Source organism: Chrysochloris asiatica, unplaced genomic scaffold, assembly GCF_000296735.1.
Source record: "Chrysochloris asiatica unplaced genomic scaffold, ChrAsi1.0 scaffold00079, whole genome shotgun sequence".
NCBI classification, from domain to species: domain Eukaryota; kingdom Metazoa; phylum Chordata; class Mammalia; order Afrosoricida; family Chrysochloridae; genus Chrysochloris; species Chrysochloris asiatica.
Genome location: NW_006408597.1, coordinates 3,985,403 through 4,007,969, shown reverse-complemented (window position 1 = coordinate 4,007,969; position 22,567 = coordinate 3,985,403). Strand labels below are relative to the sequence as shown.

The window sequence follows — 22,567 nt, the reverse complement described above, 5'->3', positions numbered from 1 at the left end:
AGAGTTTAGAGAAGTTGTGGCTGATAAGGCTCTACATTATTTGTTTTCAGCAAATGACTTAGGAGCTTAGATTAGACAATAGGGCACATGGATGAAAAAATGTATAAATAATATTTTATTGTATTTTCCATAAAGTGTACACAGCAAAACAGGTCCTCATTCAACAATCTCTACAGGTATTGTTCAGTGACTTTGATTACATTCTTCACATTGTACCCACATGCTCATTATTTCTGTTCTAATTGTTTCATGAGGAACGCTGGTGGCACAGTGGGTTAAGGATTGGGTTGCTAACCAAAATGACAGCCAATCTCCTTGGGAGAAAGATAAGACAGTTTGCTTCCATAAATATTTACAACCTCAGAAAAGCGAGGGAATAGTTCTCTGTCCTACAGGGTCACTGTGAGTGGGGGTGGTGGGTGGTGGGTTATGTGCCTATAGCGACAGAGTTTCCAGAGTTTCCAAGGCTGTAAATCTTTACAGGAACAGAAAGCCTCATCTTTCTCCCTAAGAATAGCTGATAGTTTTGAACTGCTCATCTTAAGATTCGTAGCCCGATTCGTAACCACTACGCTACCAGAGATCCTTTACTTAAAAAGGCGAGAGGGCGGTGCCCCGTAAAAGGCTGGTGGTGGCGTGGCCAATGAAAACGAGGTTGGAGGCCGCGCCCCTTTCCCAGAATGCACCGCAGCGGCAGTCAGCGTAAGTCTCTTTCTTGCCATCACTGGCTCTGCTGATAGGAAGGTACGGGTCATGGAAGGGCTCCGGGCTAGCGCGGGGTTGCTACGGCGGGGACGGTTGCGACGCCGGCGCCAGCCCCAGCCACACAGCAGCTCGGTTCTGAGCCTGCCCTTGAGACCAAGGAAGATCCGAAGGCAGCTGAGGAGAAGTGTTGCATCCCGCATGGCCGCGCTGAGGGCCCAGACGCTGCCGAGTGAAGACTCGGTAGACTCGCGGGTGGAGTCGGCAGTCGACGGTACCGGTGACCCGCTGTCTGGTGGGGCGGCGGCGGCCATCCCCGATGCGGCCCGGCGAGAGTCGTACGGCCCCCTCGGGCCTGCCGAGCTGCTGGAGGCCCCGCCCGCAGCCCGTTCCCTTCAGACGCCCCGCGCCCTAGTGGAGGCGCAGACCCCGCCGGCCCGCCTGGTGGAGGCGCAGACCCAACCCGCTCGCCTGGTGCCGGCTTCGGTGCCCACCCGCGTGGTGGAGACCTCCGCCCTGCTGTGCAATGCCCAGCATTTGGCCGCCTCCTCGTCCGTGGCCCCGGCGACGCTGTCGGGGCCACAGGGAGAGAGCTCCGGAGGGGAGCTTTCCTGGGGCTCCCCGCTGCAGCGCGTCCTGGCAGAGCTGAACCGAATCCCTAACAGCCGCCGGCGGGCTGCGCGCCTCTTCGAATGGCTCATCGCGCCCATGCCGCCAGAGCATTTCTACCGCCGCCTGTGGGAGCGAGAGGCCGTGCTGGTGCGGCGGCAGGACCATACCTACTACCAGGGCCTTTTCTCTACCGCCGACCTGGACTCGATGCTGCGCCACGAGGATGTGCAGTTTGGCCAGCATCTGGACGCTGCGCGCTACATCAACGGGCGGCGAGAGACCCTGAACCCGCCGGGCCGCGCCCTGCCCGCCGCAGCGTGGTCCCTGTACCAGGCCGGCTGCTCTCTGCGCCTCCTCTGTCCGCAGGCTTTCTCCTCCACCGTGTGGCAGTTTTTGGCTGTGCTCCAGGAGCAGTTTGGAAGCATGGCAGGCTCCAACGTTTACCTTACGCCCCCAAACTCTCAGGGTTTTGCCCCCCACTACGACGACATCGAGGCTTTCGTGCTGCAGCTGGAAGGTAGGAAACTCTGGCGTGTCTACCGACCTCGCGACCCAACTGAGGAGTTGGCCTTGACCTCCAGCCCCAACTTCAGCCAGGAGGACTTGGGCGAGCCGGTGCTGCAGACGGTGCTAGAACCTGGGGATTTGCTCTATTTTCCTCGGGGCTTCATTCACCAAGCCGAATGCCAGGATGGGGTGCACTCTCTGCACCTCACCTTGTCCACGTACCAGCGCAATACATGGGGCGACTTTCTGGAGGCTGTACTACCTCTGGCCGTGCAGGCTGCAATGGAAGAAAATGTGGAGTTTCGTAGGGGTCTGCCCCGAGACTTCATGGATTACATGGGGGCACAGCATTCGGATTCTAAGGATCCACGGAGAACCGCTTTCATGGAGAAGGTACGAGTGTTGGTAGCCCGTTTGGGACACTTTGCCCCTGTCGATGCCGTGGCTGACCAGCGAGCCAAAGACTTCATTCATGATTCTCTGCCCCCTGTATTGACTGATCGGGAGAGGGCACTGAGTGTTTATGGGCTCCCAATTCGCTGGGAGTCTGGAGAACCTGTAAATGTTGGGGCCCAGTTGACTACAGAAACAGAAGTTCACATGCTTCAGGATGGGATAGCCCGGCTAGTGGGTGAGGGAGGCCATTTGTTTCTGTATTACACAGTGGAAAACTCCCGTGTTTACCATCTGGAAGAGCCCAAGTACTTGGAGATATACCCCCAGCAAGCTGATGCCATGGAACTCTTGCTTCGGTCCTACCCAGAGTTTGTGAGAGTTGGGGACCTACCCTGTGACAGTGTAGAGGACCAGCTTTCCTTGGCAACCATGTTATATGACAAGGGGCTGCTGATCACCAAGATGCCTCTAACCCTAAACTAGTTCCTGGTTGATTTCTGGAAACAAGACAGTAGATTTCACCGACCACCAGCACCTTCCTTTAAAACCTCGTGTTCTTACCTGATAACATTCATTGGACTGTGTGCTCCCATTTACCTGTATGATTGCTTCAGTGTCACAAACCTCAGATGGTCTTCTAAGATTAACCAGCTCATCTAGGTACAAAAGTAAAAACAGAGTTGGAGGTGGGAAGCAGGTGCTATACCCACAGAAGTAACTTTGATCCCTGATTATTTCAGAACACCACCCTCATCCTCACTCTCAAACTTCAGTGTACTATGTAGTACCTAACTAGGCCATTTGGCTTGAGACATTAGAAGTTATTTGGAATTTGCATCCTTCATTTCAATTTTCTTTCATCAATTTGTGGGAGTGGGAGGGTTGGGGTCAGTCTCCTGTTTGTTATTTTGAGTTTGTATAATAATAGAAAAGTTATTAAAGTGCCAAAGAATGTTTTCATTTTTCTAAGGCTAGATCATTACTTGGGATGGTTTGAAGGAATGTGGATAAAGAAAGAAGATAGGGGAAATCTATAAGTGTGCCCAACAGCACAGTCCTTTGATAAAAGTTACCCTCTAGCCAGGCCAGCTTCATGAGTATTTTATGTTACTTGAATTTGCTTATAGGCCTCAGTCAACCAATCTATAGTAAGCTGGCCATGAGAGAAGGCTAGTGCCCAAGTCACTTTCCACTCTCATTTTTTTCTGGCAGTTGGAAGAAACTTCCCCAAATCTGGCATGTGAATACTCTCATGGTTGGTGGAAATGAGTCTGTGTACCAGAGAGACCACTGGACTTGGAACCAGAAGACCTGGGTTTGGGGTGGTGGCTGGTAGGCAGCTGGCTGAATGATCCGATGCTGCTGCTTGCTACACCTGGGCATACTGATTTTGTAAGTATATTTTGGTATAGCTTGATTTTTTTTCATCTACCCCCCTTGAGGTTGTGTCTAGGACTCTTAAGATTCTATCAGTATTATCTGGTTGTTGTTAAGTGCTGTTGAGTCGATTCTGACCCATAACGATCCTGTATAGGGTTTTCGAGTTGCAGCTGGTGAGCTTGAACCGCTGACCTTGCAGTTCAGACGGCTTTGCAGTCTGGGGCATTAACCCACATCGCCACACCATTATCTGGTAGGTTGTATTATGATAGGATTGGTTGTTTTATTATAAAGTGTTTGCTTTTAACTTATGAAAGTATTGTTATTAGGTGCCAGCAAATTGATTCCGATGCATAGTGACCCTGTGTACAACAGAATGAAATGCTTACTGGTCCTGTGCCAGCCTCACAGGTGTTGCTGCATGTGAGCCCATTGTTGTAACCACTGTGTCCATCCATTTTCTTCCTGTTTTTAACTGACCCTCTACTTGATCATGCATGATAGACATGCATGAACATAAGAGAGAAAATACAGAGCATAAACAGCCCACAGCCACTGCCATTGACTCGATTCCAACTTGGGTGGTGGTGGTTATGGGCCATGGTGTCGGTTCCTACTCAGTGACCCTGTACTGGGTCTCTGAGGCTGCACATCTTTATAGGAGCAGAAAGCCTCATCTTTCTCCTGTGGAACTGCTTGTAGTTTCAAACTGCTGACCTTGAGGTTAATAGCCTGATTCATAACCACTATGCTGCCAGAGCTGCTTATTCATAGTGACCCTATTGTTGTTAAGTGCTTCGAGTCATAGCGACCCTGTATAGGGCTTCTTAGGAGTGGATGGTGAGCTTGAACCGCTGACCTTGCAGTTCAAACCATTCTTGCAGTCTAGTTCATTAACTTTCAGCACTATACCAGGACCCCAGGGACCCTATAGGGCAGAGTAGAACTGCTCCTTAGGGTTTCTGAGACCATAAATCTTAATGGGAGCAGACAGCTTCAGCTTATCTCCCTTAGAACAGTTGGTGGGTTTGAACCACCAACCTTGCAGTTAGCAGCCCAGTGCTTAATTCAGTGTGCCACCAAGGCTCTGGGGCATAGACCTATGCAAAGTAAAACTAATAGCTCCCTCCCCAGCCCCCTTTTCCAGAGTTCACCAGGGTTTTTTTTTTTTTTCAGTATGGTGCTGTAGGATAAGTACTTGACCATAAGGTCAGCGGTTCAAATCCACCAGCTTCTCCTTGGAACCCCTACCCAGGGTGGCTATGGGTCAGAACCAACTCTACGGTACTAATCAGCAACAACAAGAAGCCTACAGACCGTTTTTTGCTTGCTTTGTTTTGAAAAGACTCATGTTTTTCTAATTGCCTTTTTGTCCTAACTTTCAAATTAGTTCAGATACAGCTACTGCATTTTCTTAAAGATACAAAACAGCAAATGATTTCGGAACTTGAGGTCAGGAAAATAACAAAAAGACTGAGAGGTGGCCAAGAAGAAACCTCTCCTTATTTCAGTCTTACCAGGCTTGGCACTGAGGCCCTAAAAATCCTGAGTCTGGAAAAGGCTTGCTAAAGGTGTAAGGGATAGGGCACACCCCTAGAAAACCTACCCTGAAAAGTTTCTTGGAGAAGAGTACTAAGTTGTAATGGTTTTTGTCCCTCTTTCGGTTGCAAGTAAATACGTTTGGCTTCCTCCTTCACTTTTCTAATGACCACCTCGATTTTGAATATTTTCTGCGCTAGCAAGTCCTTTTGGCTTAGTGTATGAATCTAGAAAAGAACAAATGATGTTAAAAATACCTGCACTAGATTTGCCAACCATCAAACTCTAATAAAGAACTGACTGCATCATGCTTATTAGTATTAGGTGGTGCCTAAGTGCTGTGAACACTCAGCTTGGAAGCGAAGGAAAGTGAAGGAAAAGCAAACCTAGGAGGCCAGCCCCAATTCCTCATTCCTTCTCTGTGCCTCCCTGCAGAAAAGAAGAACAGGGGTTTAGGGAAATGCTCTTAAGTGTTGTCAAGTCGTTTCCAACTCATAGTGATCCTGTGTAGGGTTTCGAAGGAGCAGCTGGTGAACTTGAACCACCAACCTTGCAGTTCAAATGACTTTGCTGTCTGAAGCATTAAGGAGGAAATGGGATGATGAAGGGAATGAACTATCTCAGAAATAATAACAATAGCCCTGATTTTCAGGCCTCCCTGATACGACGAATAGGAATTGTGTTTTGCCAATAGGGTCTTATAACCTGACCTTGCACACATGTTCAAATGATATTTGGTATCTGTGTCTGGGGTGATAGAAAGTTTTTCTGTAGGGGAGAAAAGGGCCTGATCATCTCTTGAAAGCCCTGGATTTCCCCGTGAAAATATAGTTTGCACTTTTCTACCCTGTTCTTGATCTCCTGAAGCATTTCTTGGTTTCCTTCATTTTCTAAATTGAGTATCTTCATTGCCTGGTCAATTTCCCTGAAAAATAAGAAGGACCTTTTAGATTATTTGTCAGTAACCTTAAAACATGGGGACGAGGAATATAATACTAGTCCTAACTGCAGTTTTGCTGAGGTTTTTTTCCTTCACAAACAGTATGAAGCTTAGTTTATAGGGATGTTGTACAGTTTTGAGATGATATACATGAAGGTCCTAAATAAAGTGCCATTTGTTGGTTATGTTCTTATTGTGTGTTGTTGAGTCAGTTCAAATTCATAGCAACCCTGTGTAGGGTTTCCAAGAGCAGCTGGTAGGTTTGAACTGGCGACCTTATGCTTAGCAGTCCAGTGCATATCCTACAGTGCTACACTCATGTCATGCTATTAATTATCATTACAATTCTATAAAGTAGACAGACCATCATTTGCACTTGATACATGTAGAAATGTTAAGTAGTTTGCTCAGGCTCCCATAGCTAGTACTTGCCAGAACTGGGATTCAAACCCTGGTATTTGACAGAGACCAGGTTAGGTACTTAAATGTTAGTTGAATAACTATGATCTCAAATTACCTGGGCAGAGGAAAGGTGTATGACCTACGTAGCTTTGACTATTTTGGACTGTTTTTCTGTTCCCCATTTGGTAAGTTAAGTAGGTGAGTAACTTGGGTGATCCTGTGCTTTCACTATCCTCAGGCTGTCTGGAAAGGCAGGGATGGATCTGTCAACAGGTTGGGAGACCTTGGCATCAGGAAGCACTTACTTTAGAACAGCATCGTGATTCTCCAGGAGGAGGACGTCTAGGAACGTGTCCCTGACCCGGTTCCCCTGAAGTTTGAGAGCTAGTATGCTACGGCAGGCTTCCAGTCGTACAGCTGGGGATTCTTCATAGTGGATAGCCCAGAGCAGGAGATCTGTCAGCTGGGGACTTACTTGACCAATCTGTCCCAAAGCTATAGAGATGAAAGGGAAGCATGGTCCTCTGTTGTTTGAGACTTGGCTATAACCTAGCATCTAGAAATAGTGGCCCCATTAGTAAATACATGAGTATTGCAAACAATATGTTCCTTTTTGAGTGGCACCTAATCACCATTAGAATTTTAGGAATAGGTTGGAGAAGAACAGTATCTCCAGAGGATACCTTGGAGAGGGGTGTTTCATCGTACTTTGCCTGTTAGCACATGAGCATGTACTAATCGACCTGTTGAACACCAGCCTTGTCAAGGCAGGGTGATGTGGGAGGGAGACAGTTAACTATGTCACAGGTTTACCTAGGGCTGCTTCTGCTAGGGACTGTCAGAGAGAGTAGCAATGCCAACAATTCCTAAAAAGAGACTGGAAAAATTAGCAGAGTTTGAGGTCTTTTAACAGTCTTGGATCTCGTCTGGGTTTACAGAGTCCCAATGTTGAAACCTCCAGGAAAAGTTAAGATACATCCAACAGTGGATACTTTATTGGAACTTACCTCTAATTCTATCAGCAGGGACTGTCTTGTTATCCCCTTGCCTTTATAAGTTTGACCTACTCCTAGACTCAGGATCCTTAACTAAAATTAAAAAGCAAATCTTTCCCTTCTCAGGCAAGGAACTAATGAGAAGCCAAGGTCATCAATCCCGTATATTCCACCCACTCCTGGACAGTTTCATCTGTATTAGCATATGGGAAGGTATTTGCAGTTGAGTTGGAACCATTGCTTCTGTAATACCTCGAATGGCAAAGGCCTTGATTTTCCAGGAGGGATCTCTCTGCATCAGATCCAGGAGGCATTCCAGCACCTAGGATGATGGATAAAAGTCAAGTGTTGAGCTAAAACAAGGGAGTCCTTTGTCTCTAGATTGTGCTTTAACAGAGAAATGACCTTCCATGATTTTATGTAGACAAGCCTGCGTACATAGTATAATCACTGACTTAGATGGACTCTAGATTGATTTTCTCAGCACACATATTTGGCCATACATACTTGAATTGGACATTTCAATCAGTTATCCCAGGGGTGAGCTACACATTGGGCTGCTAACTGCAAGGTTAGCAGTTCAAATCCACCATCTGCTCTGTGGAAGAAAGATGAGTCTTTCTGCTCCCATGAAGATTTACAGCATTGCAAACCCTATACAGGGTCGCTATGAATCGGACTGAGTCAATAGCTCCTAACAACAACAGCATGTTATAACCCAGGAATCTCTGGGTGGGACAAATAGTTACGTGCTCAACTACCAACTAAAAGATTGGCGGCTTGAACTGCCCAGAGATACTTCAGAACAAAGGCCTGATGATCTGTATCCAAAGGTCACGGCCTTGAATACTGTGGAGCTGCAGCACGTGGGAGTACCATGAATCAGAAGTTTGGTTTATGTTTTAACCCCATTCACTGGAATTGGGTCCTGAAGCCCATCAGCAACCAGATAGTGGGAAGCTAGGAGCTAGGAAGTCTGGTAGTATAGTGGTTACGAATCAGGCTGCTAACCTCAGGGTCAGCAGTTTGAAACTACCAGCTGATCTGCGGGAGAAAGAGGAGGCTTTCTGCTCCCATAAAGATTTATAGTCTCGGACACCCTATACAGGGTCGCTATGAGTCGGAACCAACTCCACGGCACATAACAACAACAATAGTTAGCTGAGGAGAGAACAGGATAAGGTAAACCTTAGAATTAAGTCTGGGCACCCTCCTGTCTGATCTCATTTTGTGGCCCCACAGAATGTTAGGCAAAACAAAGGGAAGATCAGAGAGTGCCCTTTTTAGTTCCTTTAGGTACAGTGGGAACATAGCTTCCTTGATTTACCATTTTGTCATGGATCTGCAGGGCACCAGCTGCCAAACAGGCTTCCTGCCTCACTGCCACAAAATCATCGGAGAAGCAGTTGAGGAAGTTTGGGAGAAGCTTGGCCGTCATGAGCTGGAGCCCACCAATCAGTGAGAGCGCCTCCACACGCTCCTGGGAAGTTCCTTGACCCAGCTTGACTCTGTAAGGCACCAGGTGATTTTTAAGTTTCCCTCTTTATATAGTCCATTGCCCTTCCTCTGTCTCAAAGCCCTCATGATAAAACTCAAAATCTGTAGGCTCTTCATTATCCAGTTCCACCCCTTCCTCTTCAGCCTTGTGCCCATTAAGTTAAGCTTCGCTGGGTAGACACCTCAACCATCATTCGCTATGCTGACTGAGTGGATAAAGGAAAGCGGCAGATTGTCTTCTCCACTGCCCTTCCAGGTGTCCTGCTCAATTCTGCATCTGACTCCCAGCCTGGAATGCTGCCTCCTGTCTATGCACTCTTAGCCATCTATCATGAACCTTGACCTTTCTTTCTTTTCCACATTGGATGCTCCATTTTTCTGCTAGAGCAGTTACAATATATGCCATTTGTTCTAATTCTTAAGATAATTTGGTTTGTAGTTTAAAAAAATAGGTATTTCTGTCTATTGCCTTTGTAATCAGAATCATGATAAACTTTTGAACTCCCTTAAACTAATTGCCCAGGATCTAATATATGCACTCGATTACTACTTCTTTCCCCACCCCCAGGGACAGTTAACTTTTTTTCTTTCTTTTAAAATATCTAGCAATGGGACATAGGACACTGCTGGCTGACTGGATCCCACATGTCCTGAACACTTCCAAGAGTAGAAACATTTCTCTCTGCATGTGGCCGTGGTCCTACCTGATCTTGTCATGCACCTCTTTCCCAAGGCTCATTTGCCCCAGAGCATGGGCAGCTGCGTGCCTCACTTTTTTATTCCAGTCGCTCCACATCAGTTCAATCAACTTCTGTTTCATATCCTACAAGTAGTTGTAATAAATCGCTATAATTTACCAGACATTACTTTTGTAACTGAGACTGTGCTAAGATTTTTTTTTTTTACCTGTGGTATCTTCCTTAGTCCTCCCAAACAATATAATGAGGCCGATGTTAGAATTTACAGATGGTAAAATAGACCTTTAGATTTACTTGCCCAAGTTAATTTGGTGAGAACTGGAGCCAAGACTCAAAACCATGGTCTGTTTCCAAAGCTCATGTGTTAACTATTCTATTGTGCTGGGCCCAGTTTAATTTGTACCTGAGTGATTTAAACATTTTAAGCGGTAGATTAATAGGGTGACCAACTTGCCCCCATTTGCTTGAGATTGTTCCACTTTTGCACTGAAAGTCCTGTAATCCAGGAAACCCTTCAATCTCTCAGGTAAGGCAGGATAGTTGCTTACTGTAAGTATTAAAGTCTGTTTCTCCTAGAGGGAACGGGACAAAGATTACTGCATTTGTACTCAATGACTTTATAATTGTGTCCAAGCTATTCTCCCTGCTTGAACCATCTTCCGTTTCTCACCCAACCTGGTACCTGTTTTCCAACTTTTCCTTTAAGTTTAGCTCAGGTAACATCTTCTCAGTGAACTTCTCTTTGCTATTGAAGCAGAGGAAGTCACCACAGTAACTTCCAGTATTACTATTATGGCTGTTTGAAACATTTACCAGGAGATCATCCAAGACAGAATATGTCTTATTCATCTTTGCATCCCTAGTGCTAGCCTGGTAATATAGAAAGTGGTCAAAAACTGCTTGCTTACTGAACGAGTGAAGAACTGAGGGGCATACTGCCTTTTTATTCTAGCTGACATGAAGTTTTGTGACTTGACCTCATCCCCGGTGAGCTCTGCTGATCTTTTTACTCTTGGTTGGCAATCCTTAGTGACAAGTGCTGAGGAGGCAAATGTGCAAGTGAGCTGGAGACTTTTTAAGAGCAGATACTGATTGTGTGTCCTGACTAGGACTGCGTTTCTGACAAGCTCCCATGCGATGCCTAGCCTGCTTCTGCAGGGTACAATAGCACTGAGACAGAATGAACCCATTCTTTAATATCTTTTGGTGATTACGCTCAAGGACCAGGTTTTATGCTTCCCATATCAAAAGGTGAGGGCTTAAAAAATTAATATTTTTTAAAAAAAAGGAAGTTCCAAAGAGTGGATGGTGTTTACTTCTCAGAGCTGTGGCAGTGTTCTGGGCTATTCAGAAGGTACCCAGTGTTATGGGAAAGAGAAATAGTGCAAGAAGGGAAAGCCCTCTCTTGGGCAATTGGAGATGGTTTGGAAATAATGACAAAAAGAAGGTCAAGTGGAAACCTAAATGACAGTCATGGTTTCCCTTTCTTGGAATTCCCTCTTCAATTCTATCAAAGTCTTGTTCAGCTGTCACACACTCCTTCACAAAACTCTAACTGGTAAGTTCCGTCCAAACAGTATCTTTCCTTCTCTGAGGAATTTTGAGAGTACCTTACATTTACTGCTTGCTCTTGAATCATTTGTGTATGTTATTCTTGGTGCTTCAACAATGCTGTGGGGATCGTGTTTTACCTTCTTCTGTGCCTGCTGACCATTCAGGGATAGTCAGCGTAGACATTACTAGAGTTGGGTTCTTAAGTCAGTGCTTCTCTGTCTGTAATGAAGGACTAATACTTTTTGGGAGCGGGAGGGAAATGTTACTGGTGGAATCTTTTGTAAAACACATTTGTGTTGAGACAATGCCAAGTTATTTATAAGAGTTTCCTAACGTTTACTCTCTGTGTTTGAAATTATTTCATTGTGAGCCAGTTAATTTCTGACTGCCACCACACTGAAAACACAGAAGGACACCTCAGCATTCGAAGACAATTTTGGATTAGGAGTATGGGGCAGTAATGTGAAGGCAATCTTGTTGATAAGACTGGGATACTAGATAGCAACAGAAAGAGGAAGAACCCCTACCCTAGCTGAGAATCGCAGAAAGAGAAGACCTACCATACTGACATTTCCACTGATCCGAGACAGGGCCCGGCAGGCTACAATCCGGTCTGTCCACTGACGGCTGTTCAGCTCCACGGCAAGCATAGTGTGGATCAGGGTCTGAGGAGATGAAGTTGTGGAATAATAGTCACCATCACTTTTATAGAGATACTGGAACCTTGAGGGGTACCCACGCAATTAATGTCAATAGTCCATGTGCTACCCATCCCAACAAAGGAGAGATTCGGCCCAGCAGACCCTGGGTTCTTTTCCATTGCAGCCTACTGACTGTGGGAACAAAATACAGATTTAATCTCAACATTAAATTCTGTGACCTTCTGTCTTTGACTTGTCTTTACTCCTAAAATGCCTCAGTCTTTGTGATTTCACATTTCTGCTGAAAGTGACTCATCACAGTTGTAGGTGTGTGCAGTTTTCAGTGGTAAATTTCTAACAGAAGCAAAGTCTCTGTCTTGACTCTTGTTACATACACAAACTGTCTGGAATCTAGTCTTCTCACCTTTCTTTCAGCTAACTGATGCCACTTGTATACATCCTACTGCCTACATTCACCCACACAAAACCCACTTTCTACTTGACTGTATGCATCTTGGATTCCTTACATACCTGTACCTCAAAGGCCCAGTTGTTTCCCAAACCTTGGTTTCTTGATCTGACCCGCTAGTGGAAACATACCGTCTTGCTGCTAAGATGACTTAGGAGGATGCAAGACTGGTCTTCAGTGTCCTTGTCCTTTTTGTCAAACAGCTGGTTGAGGATCCGCTTAATCACTGGGTAAGTAGCATCACCGTCCAGAGCCAAGCACTGAGCTGCAGCCCAGCTGTCTACAGTATTGCCTGCCACAGGGGAAATGAAGTGCAGTGCCCAATGGTGATCTGTTCTCCCCCAGAGAGAACAATCTTTGGATTGGTTCCTGAGTCTGCTACTGCCTGATAGCTCTCTTCCCTGTGTCCCTCTTAATCTGGAAATCCAATCCCATATTTAAATGGATCCTGTCAAGATTTTAAGTAGGGGTTAAAAACCTCAGTCTGAAGAGTCAACCCTAAAAGACTCATCAGATAACAGTGGTAAGGCACTGCCTACCTGCTCCTCCCAGAGGCTGGGCAGGCAGAAGTGCAGGCTTTGCTGAGGAAAGTGAATTGAGCTGAGTGTCTTTATAGAGAAAGCCTTCCAGTCAAACAGTGGTTTCTCAAGTCAAAGCAAGAAACAAATGCTTTATAGAAGAGCACTGTGGGCCTGTCACCCAACAGCCTTTTTGACTGCTTGACTCCCAACAGTGCAAGTGAACAATGCCTGGAAGATCATGTGCAAAAGTGGAAACATGATTTCTTCAGGTAGTGAATTTTTAATTCCCACAGTGTTCTTTATCATTTTTTTTTCTTTTTAAATCTAAATGTATTTAATTCTCAAGGAGAAAAAAATAATCTGATTCAAAATATACAGAAATAACTGGCAGATCAGAATAAGAGAATCACTGAACTACAAAAAGGGTGTTGACGATCATCAGGTTCATGCTAGCACCCAAATGAATTTCTTTTAAAAGCATTTAACGTCCCTGTCTGGCCACAGACATTTTCAGAAGAGTCTCCATCCTCCTGCGATGTTTCAGGACTGTATTGTCTGAACTTTAGGAACTCCCTTCCTCAGGTCTATCTTGACTCACACTGGCATGATTTCCACCATCCTATGGCAGGAGAATGGTATTGAACACTCAGGCTACTTGAAGTGAGCCACTGTAGATGGCCACTCTCTCTCCCTGTCAAAAGCCTTCATCACCCAGTGCCAAGAGGATATGGGGCAGTCCTGTAGTGTTTAACACTGAGCATTCCAGAGACAATGCCATAGTCTTCTAGAGGAAAGGAATCATTAGACAATTCCACATCTAAAAAAAAAAAACAAACGAAGTGGCCCCAGAAACTTCCCCTGAGATAATATTTAAACTTTAAACCAAAAAATACCCTTGAAGTCTTAAACGAAGTCTTTAAAACTTGAACTTAACTAGTTTCTTTAAAACTTGAACTTAACTAGTAACAAGGTCTGCTTTGAGCATTATGCTCACTTAACTATATGGTGTCAAAGCGATAACATCAACTTCAAAGATTCAGTAGGAACTTAGGGAGCTGTGAGTGCATGTTTCCAGGGGAAGAACAACTCCATCTGAAAAGGAGGGTGAGAACGGTTGCACAGCTTGAATAATGTAGTCAGGTCAGTGTCACTGAATTAATTAGACATGTAGAAACTTGAATTGATGTATGTTTTGGTGTGTATATTCTCAACAGCAAAACTACAAAAATGAAAAACACGTAACCCATGATGGAGTAGGTGCAGGGTAAGGCTATTTTCACAGGTTGCTGGTGAAAGTATAATTGATACTACCTTTTTAAAAGTCATTTTAACAATTTGTATTGAAAACAACATTTTACAACCATTACACATCAAATTTCCAAAAAATATATATTTTAAAAGCAGGTGGTATGAAAGGGGCATGGTGTCTAATGAAACGCTCCTATTATTTTTAAATGCATCTTAGCTAATTTATTCTTTATGCCATAGCCCAGGTACCACTTGGTGGCAGTATGCCTCTTTGTAAAAGTACCTAGGAAGCACTAATTGAGCGTTCTACCATTCTTAACTGAAGGATGGTGCAGGACCTGGCCGTGGGCAGTGTTTTGTTCTGTTGTGCATAGGGCCATTATGAGTCAGAACCAACTCGATGGCACCTGGCAACACCACAGGTCATAAGCCCACACCTCTGAGAGGCAGACATCACAGAGTCTGATACTGGAAAAACCAAAATTTGGAGACACTGATGATGAGAGGGCCTCTCTTTACCCCTATTCCCAGCTCAGAAGCAACAGGGAGCTACTCACCCTTCAAAAGGGCAGTCTGCATGATGTCCCGTGCAAGGGGATTGTGTGACTGTATGGCATATTGACACAATGCTGCCGCCATCTGCACGTTGACATTCTTGTCACACAGCGCAGCCTTCAGAGCGGGTTGCAGAACCTCTGGCAAGTCCTGGATAGGTGGGTTTTTCACAGTGTCCAGATCTGTGACCAGAAGAGCACCAGGTAAGACGGTATTAGCCTTTTGCTTTTCTCTCAAACACAGTGTCCTTCTAATGCTCCATGGCAGCCACCTTTGGTCTTATCTGCAGGTGCTTAACTGCTGCTGAATGCAACTAGAGTTAGCTGAGCCCTGTTGCAATGGGCAGGATTTTATGGCTCAGGACAAGCCCTATAGGACAAGGTAGGTCTACTGGATGGGGTTTTCAAAGCTGTGATCTTTACAGAGGAGTCTGGTGTGGCGCTGTGGAATTAAGCACTGACTGCAAGGTTGGTTTGAATCACAAGGTCGGTGGTTCAAACTTACCAGCCACTCTTGAAAACCCTATATAGACTCACTATGAGTCGAAATGGACTCAATGGCACTTAACAACAACAACAATCTATACAGAAGGGCGCCCTGGTGGTGCCACAATGGTTAAAACACTAGGCTGCTAACCAAAGGGTTAGCAGTTCGATCATACCAGTTGATCCACAAGAGAAAGATTTGGCAGTCTACTTCTATAAACATTGACAGTCTTGGAAACCCTGTTGAGCAGTTCTGCTTTGTTCTATATGGTGACTAAGTCGGAATTGGCTTGATAAGATGGTGAGTTTTGTTATAAGGTCTTTTTTTAATGATAATAAGTTGAAGTGAATTACCTCATGTTTCTTTTGTGGAGCAACTGGTGTGTTGGAATTAACAACCTCTCAGTTAGCTCTGGTAGCGTAGTGGTTACGAATCGGGCTGCGAACCTTAAGGTCAGCGGTTCGAAACTACCAGCCGCTCCACGGGAGAAAGATGAGGCTTTCTACTCCCGTAAAGATTTACACCCTCGGAAACCCTGTACAGGGTGGCTATGGGTCGGAACCGACTCGACGGCACTTAACAACAACAACAGTTAGCAGCCCAGCACTTAACCATTGTACCACCAGGGCTCCTTATACACCATTCTTCCTCTTCCCATAGTGGCCTGAAGTGATCGTACAAAATGGTTTGCTATTCACTTGCTCCAGAAAACCCCACAAAATCATGCAAATCAAGAGATTCAAATCTCCGTGTCCATTTTAAGAGCACCTGTGAAACTGCCCAGGCCATCAAGGGTATGTATATCCAAAAAGCTACCAAGTATCTGAAAGTTGTCACTTTGCAGAAGCAATGTGTACCGTTCTGATGTTACAATAGTGCCATTGAGGTGTGCCCAGGCCAAAAGTGTGGTTGTACACACGGTCGGCCCTAAAAGAGTGCTGAGTTTTTGCTGCATGTGCTTAAAAATGCAGAGAGTAATGCTGAACTTAGGGGTTTAGGTGTGGCTTCTCTGGTCATTGAGCACATCCAGGTGCACCACACTTTACAGAGACTCATGGTCGGATCAACCCCTACATGAGCTTCCGCTGCCACATTGAGATGATCGTCACTGAAAAGGAACAACTTGTTCCTAAACCAGAAGACTAGGTTGCACAGAAGAAAAAGATATCTCAGAAGAAACTGAAGAAACAGATATGGCTCGGGAGTGTATTAACCGTAAAATAAGATGTAAGTTAAAGTTAAAGCAGACAAAGAAAAATGACCTAATGAAATATCTAAGGGCACTGAGAGATACGGGAGTCACCTTTTACATCTTTTCAGTAGCATTTTTGTCAGCTGAGTCCTGTGTTTTGTAACACTAGTTCCTCAGTAGATTACAGTTTTGTGGCTCTTGTAGCTGGGAAATTGCATCTTTTTCTACTTACCTGCTTATTGCTAATAAAGAGAAGAGCTATTGATTTTTCTTTTTCAAAAGATTCCAGACCATTGGTAAAAATGAAGTTCTCAATCCATTGTACAAAGCTAGTAAAAAACTAAGACTTAAAAATAGTATAAAAAAAGCAAAACTATATGCTGATTTCACTTATGAATGCAGATTACAATTGTGTTAACAGATCAAGCCCAGTGGAGTTATAAGAGAATAATATACCATGGTCTGGGAGGATTTATTCCAAGAATTTAACAGCAGACTTTGTCATATCCTTAAATAGGGAAACCAGGAAGTGTCTGATAATACTCAATACTCATTTTTGTAATTAACAGAAACTATGTCCCCATATATATTGGCATATGTTTGTAAACGGAAAGAAAAAGATGTGGAAGGATTTAAGCCAAACTAAACATTTGTTGCTCTGGAAGTACAATGGAAGACTGGGAAAGAGGATGGAAGAATATATATATGTTTACTAAGAATAATATATGTATCTACATATATATATGCTGTTGTTTTTAGGTGCTATCGATTGGTACCGACTCATAGCAACCTTATGCACAACAGAACAAAATACTGCCCGATCCTGGGCCAACCTCACTACTGTTGCCTCGCTTGAGTCCATCAATGCTGCCACTTGGCCAATCCATCTCGTTGGGGGGTCTTCCTCTTTTTCTCTGACCCTCCACCTTACCAAACATGATATCCTTCTCCAGTGACTGGTCCCTCCTGACAATATGTCCGAAGTATGAGAGACAAAGTTTGGCTAAATTGGCCTCCAAGGAGCACTCTGGCTGCACTTCTTCCAACAGCCCTGTTGGTTCTTTTGGCAACCCATGACATTTTCAGTATTCCCCTCCAACACCATGACTCAAAAGCATCAATTCTTCTGCGGTCCAGCTTTCGCATGCATATGAGGTTACTGAAAATACTATGACTTGGGTCAGGCGCACCTTAGTCCTCAAGCTGACATCTTTGCTCTTCAACACTTTAAAAAGGTCTTGTGCAGCAGATTTGCCTAATGCAATACATTGTCTGAATTCTTGACTGCTGCTTCAGTGAATGTTGATAGTTGATCCCAAAAGAATGAAGTCCTTGACAACTTCAATCCTTTCTCCATTGATAAGAATGTTGTTTATTGGTCCAGTGGTGAGGATTTTTGTTTTCTTTACATTGAAATGTAATCCATACCAAAGGCTGTGATCTTTGATCTTCAACAGTAAACGTTTTAAGTCCTCTTCACTTTCAGCAAGCAAGGTTGTATCATCTGCATATCGCAGGTTGTTAATGAGTCTTCCTCCAATCCTGATGCTACGTTTTTCTTCGTATAACCCAGCTTCTTAGATGATTTGCTCAGCATACAGATTGAATAAGGTATGGTGAAAGACTACAACCTTGTCGGACACCTTTTTTAATTTTAAACTATTCAGTGTTCCCATGTTCTGTTTGAACAACTGCTTCTTGGTCCATGTACAGATTCCTCATGTGCACAATTAAGTGTTCCGGAATACTCATACTTCGCAATGTTGTCCATAGCTTGTCATGATCCACACAATCGAAAGCCTTCGCGTAGTCAATAAAGCACAGGTAAATATCTTATACTCTCTGCTTTCAGCCAAGATCCATCGGACATCAGCAATGATATCCCTCATTCCACGGCCTCTTCTGAATCCAGCTTGAACCTCTGGAAGTTCTCTGTCAATGTATGATTGTAGCCGTTTCTGTACTACCTTTAGTAAAACTTTACTCACATGGGATATCAAAGAGATTATCCGATGATTTCCGCATTCCGTTGGGTTACCTCTCTTTGGAATGGGCACAGTGTGTTTACTGATATTATAGATGTATTTTTGTAATTTAGGAGAACAAAAAGATATTTGGAGAAACAATGAATTGTAATGAAATGATTGGTTTGTGGAAGAGGAAGGAGTTGTCCAGAATGACGTCCAGGATCCTGGTTCAGAAACGGGCTAATAAGAAAAGGGTCTGTGGGGATAGTAATGAGTTCAGTTTTAGACACATGAAGTTTCAGATGTGCTTTCAAGAGAAGAGCTAAAGTAATTTAAAAAAGGAAAGTAATTTTTAAAAAATGTTTTAAAAACTTTTAAAAGTTTGTAGAAAAAATTCCATTATCTTTAATTCTGTCTTTCCACAAACTTTTTGAAGCCCCCTCATAGTTTTTGACAATAATGAATGTTATCTCTCACAGTTCACAGGGAAGATGTGAACTTCTGTAAGCCACTGAGCAAACAAAACCCAATAAGGTACATACAAAAGGCATTGGACTAGAAGTCAGGAATTTTAATCATCTCTGTTCATTGTCTACAATTCATCTCCATTACTGACCAACCAATAACTCAACACATGGCAACCCCATGTGTGTCAGAGTAGAACCATGCTCTATAGTGTTTCCAATGGCTGATTTTTTAGGAGTAGATCTTCAGATCTTTCTTCGGAGGCACCTTGAGTGAACTTGAACCACCAACCTTTTGGTTAGCAGCCAAGCACATTAACCATTTATACCATCCAGGTGGTAATGTTGTTAAGTGCTGTTGAGTTGTTTCCGACTCAGCTACCCTGTATGCAGTTTCCAAGGAGTGGCTAGTGGATTTGAATCACCAATCTTGCGGTTAGCAGTCCAGTGCTTTCTTAAAGCACCACACCTGGTAATAAGCTGTGTAAATTCAGGCCAGACTCTGAGTGTCGGTGCCCACATTTGGAAAATGATCTCAGATAATTCAAATGTTTCTGGCTCTGTGAGTTGCTTATAAGCAATCTAGCCTGGCTCTCACCTGAGTCCTCCTGACTGGTGGCAAGATGGGCCTGCTCCAAAGCTGCTGTGGCACATGTGATGATGGCTTGGATACGAATGTCGTCATGCATGCCTGTCAAGCTCCGTTGCAGGCCCTCCACTGTCTCGTGGTGCCACTCAATGACTGTGTCACAGTGAAGGGAATGGAAGAAAGCCACCTGGTTAGAATGAGATATTCTGCCACAGGCAGTGACAAAAAAATCACATTTCCCCTTGGACCATTCAAGTAAAACACTAGCCCAGAAAATTAAAGGGCTCTAGAAATGAGTCTTTGGGGGGAAGTTATTTCTCTGATGATCTGTGTACCTTCTCAGTTCCCAAACAAAACTTCCCAGTTCTGTCTAACATTCTACTTCTCACTGTTAAATTCTTGATTGTTGGCATCTGGAAATAAAAGGGGCAGTAAAACATAGGGGTTAAGGGTACTCTGTTGTCCAACATAACTGTTTTGGAATTGTAGTCATTAGCTGTGTGACCTTGGATAAATTACTTAACTTCTCTGAACCTGCAATTTCTTACTTGTAAAATGAGAATAAAACCTACCAAATTAAGTCATTTTGAGCACTAAATGTAATAACTAGACAAAGTGTTTAGCAAGATGCTGGCAGCAAGATAATAGGGACTCAATAATATGTTCATTGTGCTTGCCATTAGGCTTCCTTGCCTTTGAGGGCTCTTCGATCTGATTTTCAAGGTCCTGCTCATTTAAGTCACTAAGTGCTCTTTTTTGCAGGTTTCAAACTTATTTCAGTGCTTCGGTAGTGTCGTGGTTAAGAGTTGGGCTGCAAATCTCAAGGTCAGTAGTTCGAAACTACCAGCTGTTCCGTGGGAGAAAGATGAGCCTTTCAGCTCCCGTAAAGAATTACAGTTTCAGAAACCTTATGCAGGGTCACTATGAGTTGGAACTGACTCCACGGCACACCTCCGCCATCTTCAGATGCGCCTGTCTATAGTACTCATTACTCAGACACTCTTTTTCAACACTTTTTCATTTATCTGATCCAGTTTGCTTCGTGGATCACCTCTTTTTCCTACACTAGTCTCTCAGCCTACAAGCCCACAGCCCATGGCCTGAACTCCTCAAATACTATAGTTTTCAATAGTTCTTGTGGGCCCCTAAAGAGTCAACCTTCTATTCCCTTATCTTTAAAGTCAGAACAGTGGTGGTGGTGGTTGTATGCCACCAAGTAGGTTCCCACTCATAGTGACCCTGTATAGGGCTTCTGAGGTTGTAAATCTTTATGGGAGCAGAAAACGTCATCTGTCTCCCATGGAGCAACTGGTAGATTCGAACTGCTGACCTTGCAGTTAGCAGCCCAGCTCGTAATCCACTACCCTGCCAGGGCTCTTTGAAATCAGAATAGATACATGACGATCCCAGTTCCACGAATGAAGTGGAGAGGGTTTGTTTTTACCACAGTCAGCCAGTCTCTTGGTCACTAAATTTACAATACTTGGGCAGCATTTTTTTCATCCTTTGCTTTATGCATCATTTATTGAGCATAAAGTTTAGAAACGAGGATTCAGATAGGATCCCTGTCTAGGTCTCAGTGTAGTGAGTTTCCACACATTGTGGAAGTCAGATGATATGATTTCTCCCTCCTGCTCGCCGTCCTTGCGAAAGCACTTAGATATAGATCAGCTAGTGAAGGGTCGCTATGGGTCGGCTCCGACTCGAAGGCACTTAACAACAACAACAACAAGTGTTCATCTAAAAACTGTGCAAGGCTCCAGTCTAGCTTTGGTGAGGCAATCTCTATACTTCATGAGTGAGGGATTGAGTTTGAAAAGATGGAGATAGACCAGTAAGACAAAGCTCCCCTCTCCCTTTAAACAACTCAGGACTTCCCCCTCACTCACTCAGAGACCACGCAGTCTTCCATTCCTTCAGCATCCTCTGCAGGACCACCAGTTCCCAGGTGACAGTCTCCTTCAGTGATTTTGCCTGCTTCCGCTGTCTCCTGGCCTTAGTGTATGTGTCCTTCTCACCCACCTGCAGCAGCAGACTCTTGTCCGGGATGGGCAGAGCAGCCCAGCGTATAGCTCCTTTCATGGGCCTGCAGGCTGTGCCAATACACCAGTCTGAGGTCATGTCCTTCCAATGCCCCAGGTCTTGCCACATAGCCTTCCCAACTAGCATCATTTTCCTCTCCCTAACACCAGGAAGAAACAAAACTCTCGAGAGTGAGTTTCCCACAATTCTATAGGGAGCTGAGTATAAGTCCAAAGTCCTGACAACAGAAATAATCAAACCGTAAAGGTGGGGCAAAGATGTTCGAAATGATGCAGCCATGATGATGGAGGGAGATTGAAGGGGAAAACTGGAATGTATAAGTTTAATAAATCTTTAGGATAAATATATTTTATATGTAACCAGGTTTACTCAAAAATACAAAATTTTCAGGAGAAATAGTGCTACGAGCTGCTAAACTTTAAAAATCTTCCAGGTTATGACAAACAATAGAAACTTGAGAACAGATTAAGTTACCTACAAAGCAGAAACCATGCAGGCAAGAGGACAATGGGATGGCATATACAAAATTCTGAAAGAAAAAAATCGCCAAACAAGAATCATATGCCCAGCAAAGCTGTCCCTCAAATACAATAGTGAAATTAGGACATTGCCTAATAAACAGAAATTCAAGGAGTGTGTAATGACTTTATTAAAAAAAAATGCTAAAGGGTGTTCTTTGATCTGACAAACAACAACCGGAGATAACTCAATCCAGATGTGTTTTTGTTAAGTACTGTTGAGTTGGTTCCGGCTCGTAGAGACCCTGTATAGGTTTCCCAGGAGCAGTTGGTGAATTTGAATTGCTGGCCTTGTGGTTCAAACTGACCTTGCATTCCAGTACATTAACCCACAGCACCACACCAAGACTCCAATCCAGATATAGAAGTATTTAAAGTAAAACAAATCTGTAAGATGAAAATAGGGAACCAGAGCTATCAATGTGCAGTGAATTCAACTACAAAGCATAAAGAGGGACTAGTGTAGATACAGAACTTCCATGTGGCAAGAAAGTCAATTAGATTTCAAGGTAAAATAGACTGTTTTAAGTAGGGAAGAAAATAAATTACAGATTAATCTCATCAAAAAAATAATTAACTTGCATATCAAAATAAAAAGAGAGGAAAATCAGAAAGATTCAGTAAAACATTACAACAGAAATTAAAATTAAAA

At 44.0% G+C, this 22,567-nt stretch overlaps 2 protein-coding genes across 2 annotated transcripts in view; one reads left to right on the top strand and one right to left on the bottom strand.

Moving 5' to 3' along the window:
* Positions 1-753: 753 nt before the first annotated feature.
* On the top strand, positions 754-2,700 carry LOC102838467 (chromosome unknown open reading frame, human C14orf169). Its single transcript, XM_006865547.1, has one exon. The coding sequence runs from the start codon at positions 754-756 to the stop codon at positions 2,698-2,700; it is 1,947 nt and encodes a 648-aa protein (XP_006865609.1).
* Positions 2,701-2,735: 35 nt separating this feature from the next.
* HEATR4 (HEAT repeat containing 4) overlaps positions 2,736-22,567 on the bottom strand; it is a 38,536-nt gene continuing 18,704 nt past the window's right edge. Inside the window, exons 4-16 of the mRNA XM_006865612.1 lie at positions 21,244-21,447; positions 19,364-19,507; positions 14,659-14,838; positions 12,464-12,624; positions 11,783-11,887; positions 9,675-9,793; positions 8,801-8,981; positions 7,726-7,795; positions 6,784-6,973; positions 5,983-6,061; positions 5,204-5,363; positions 2,815-2,873; positions 2,736-2,756 (exon numbers count right to left, since the gene is read on the bottom strand). Of these exons, the coding sequence (XP_006865674.1) occupies positions 2,736-2,756; positions 2,815-2,873; positions 5,204-5,363; positions 5,983-6,061; positions 6,784-6,973; positions 7,726-7,795; positions 8,801-8,981; positions 9,675-9,793; positions 11,783-11,887; positions 12,464-12,624; positions 14,659-14,838; positions 19,364-19,507; positions 21,244-21,447 (1,673 nt within the window). The remainder of the gene's footprint in view (positions 2,757-2,814; positions 2,874-5,203; positions 5,364-5,982; positions 6,062-6,783; positions 6,974-7,725; positions 7,796-8,800; positions 8,982-9,674; positions 9,794-11,782; positions 11,888-12,463; positions 12,625-14,658; positions 14,839-19,363; positions 19,508-21,243; positions 21,448-22,567) is intronic.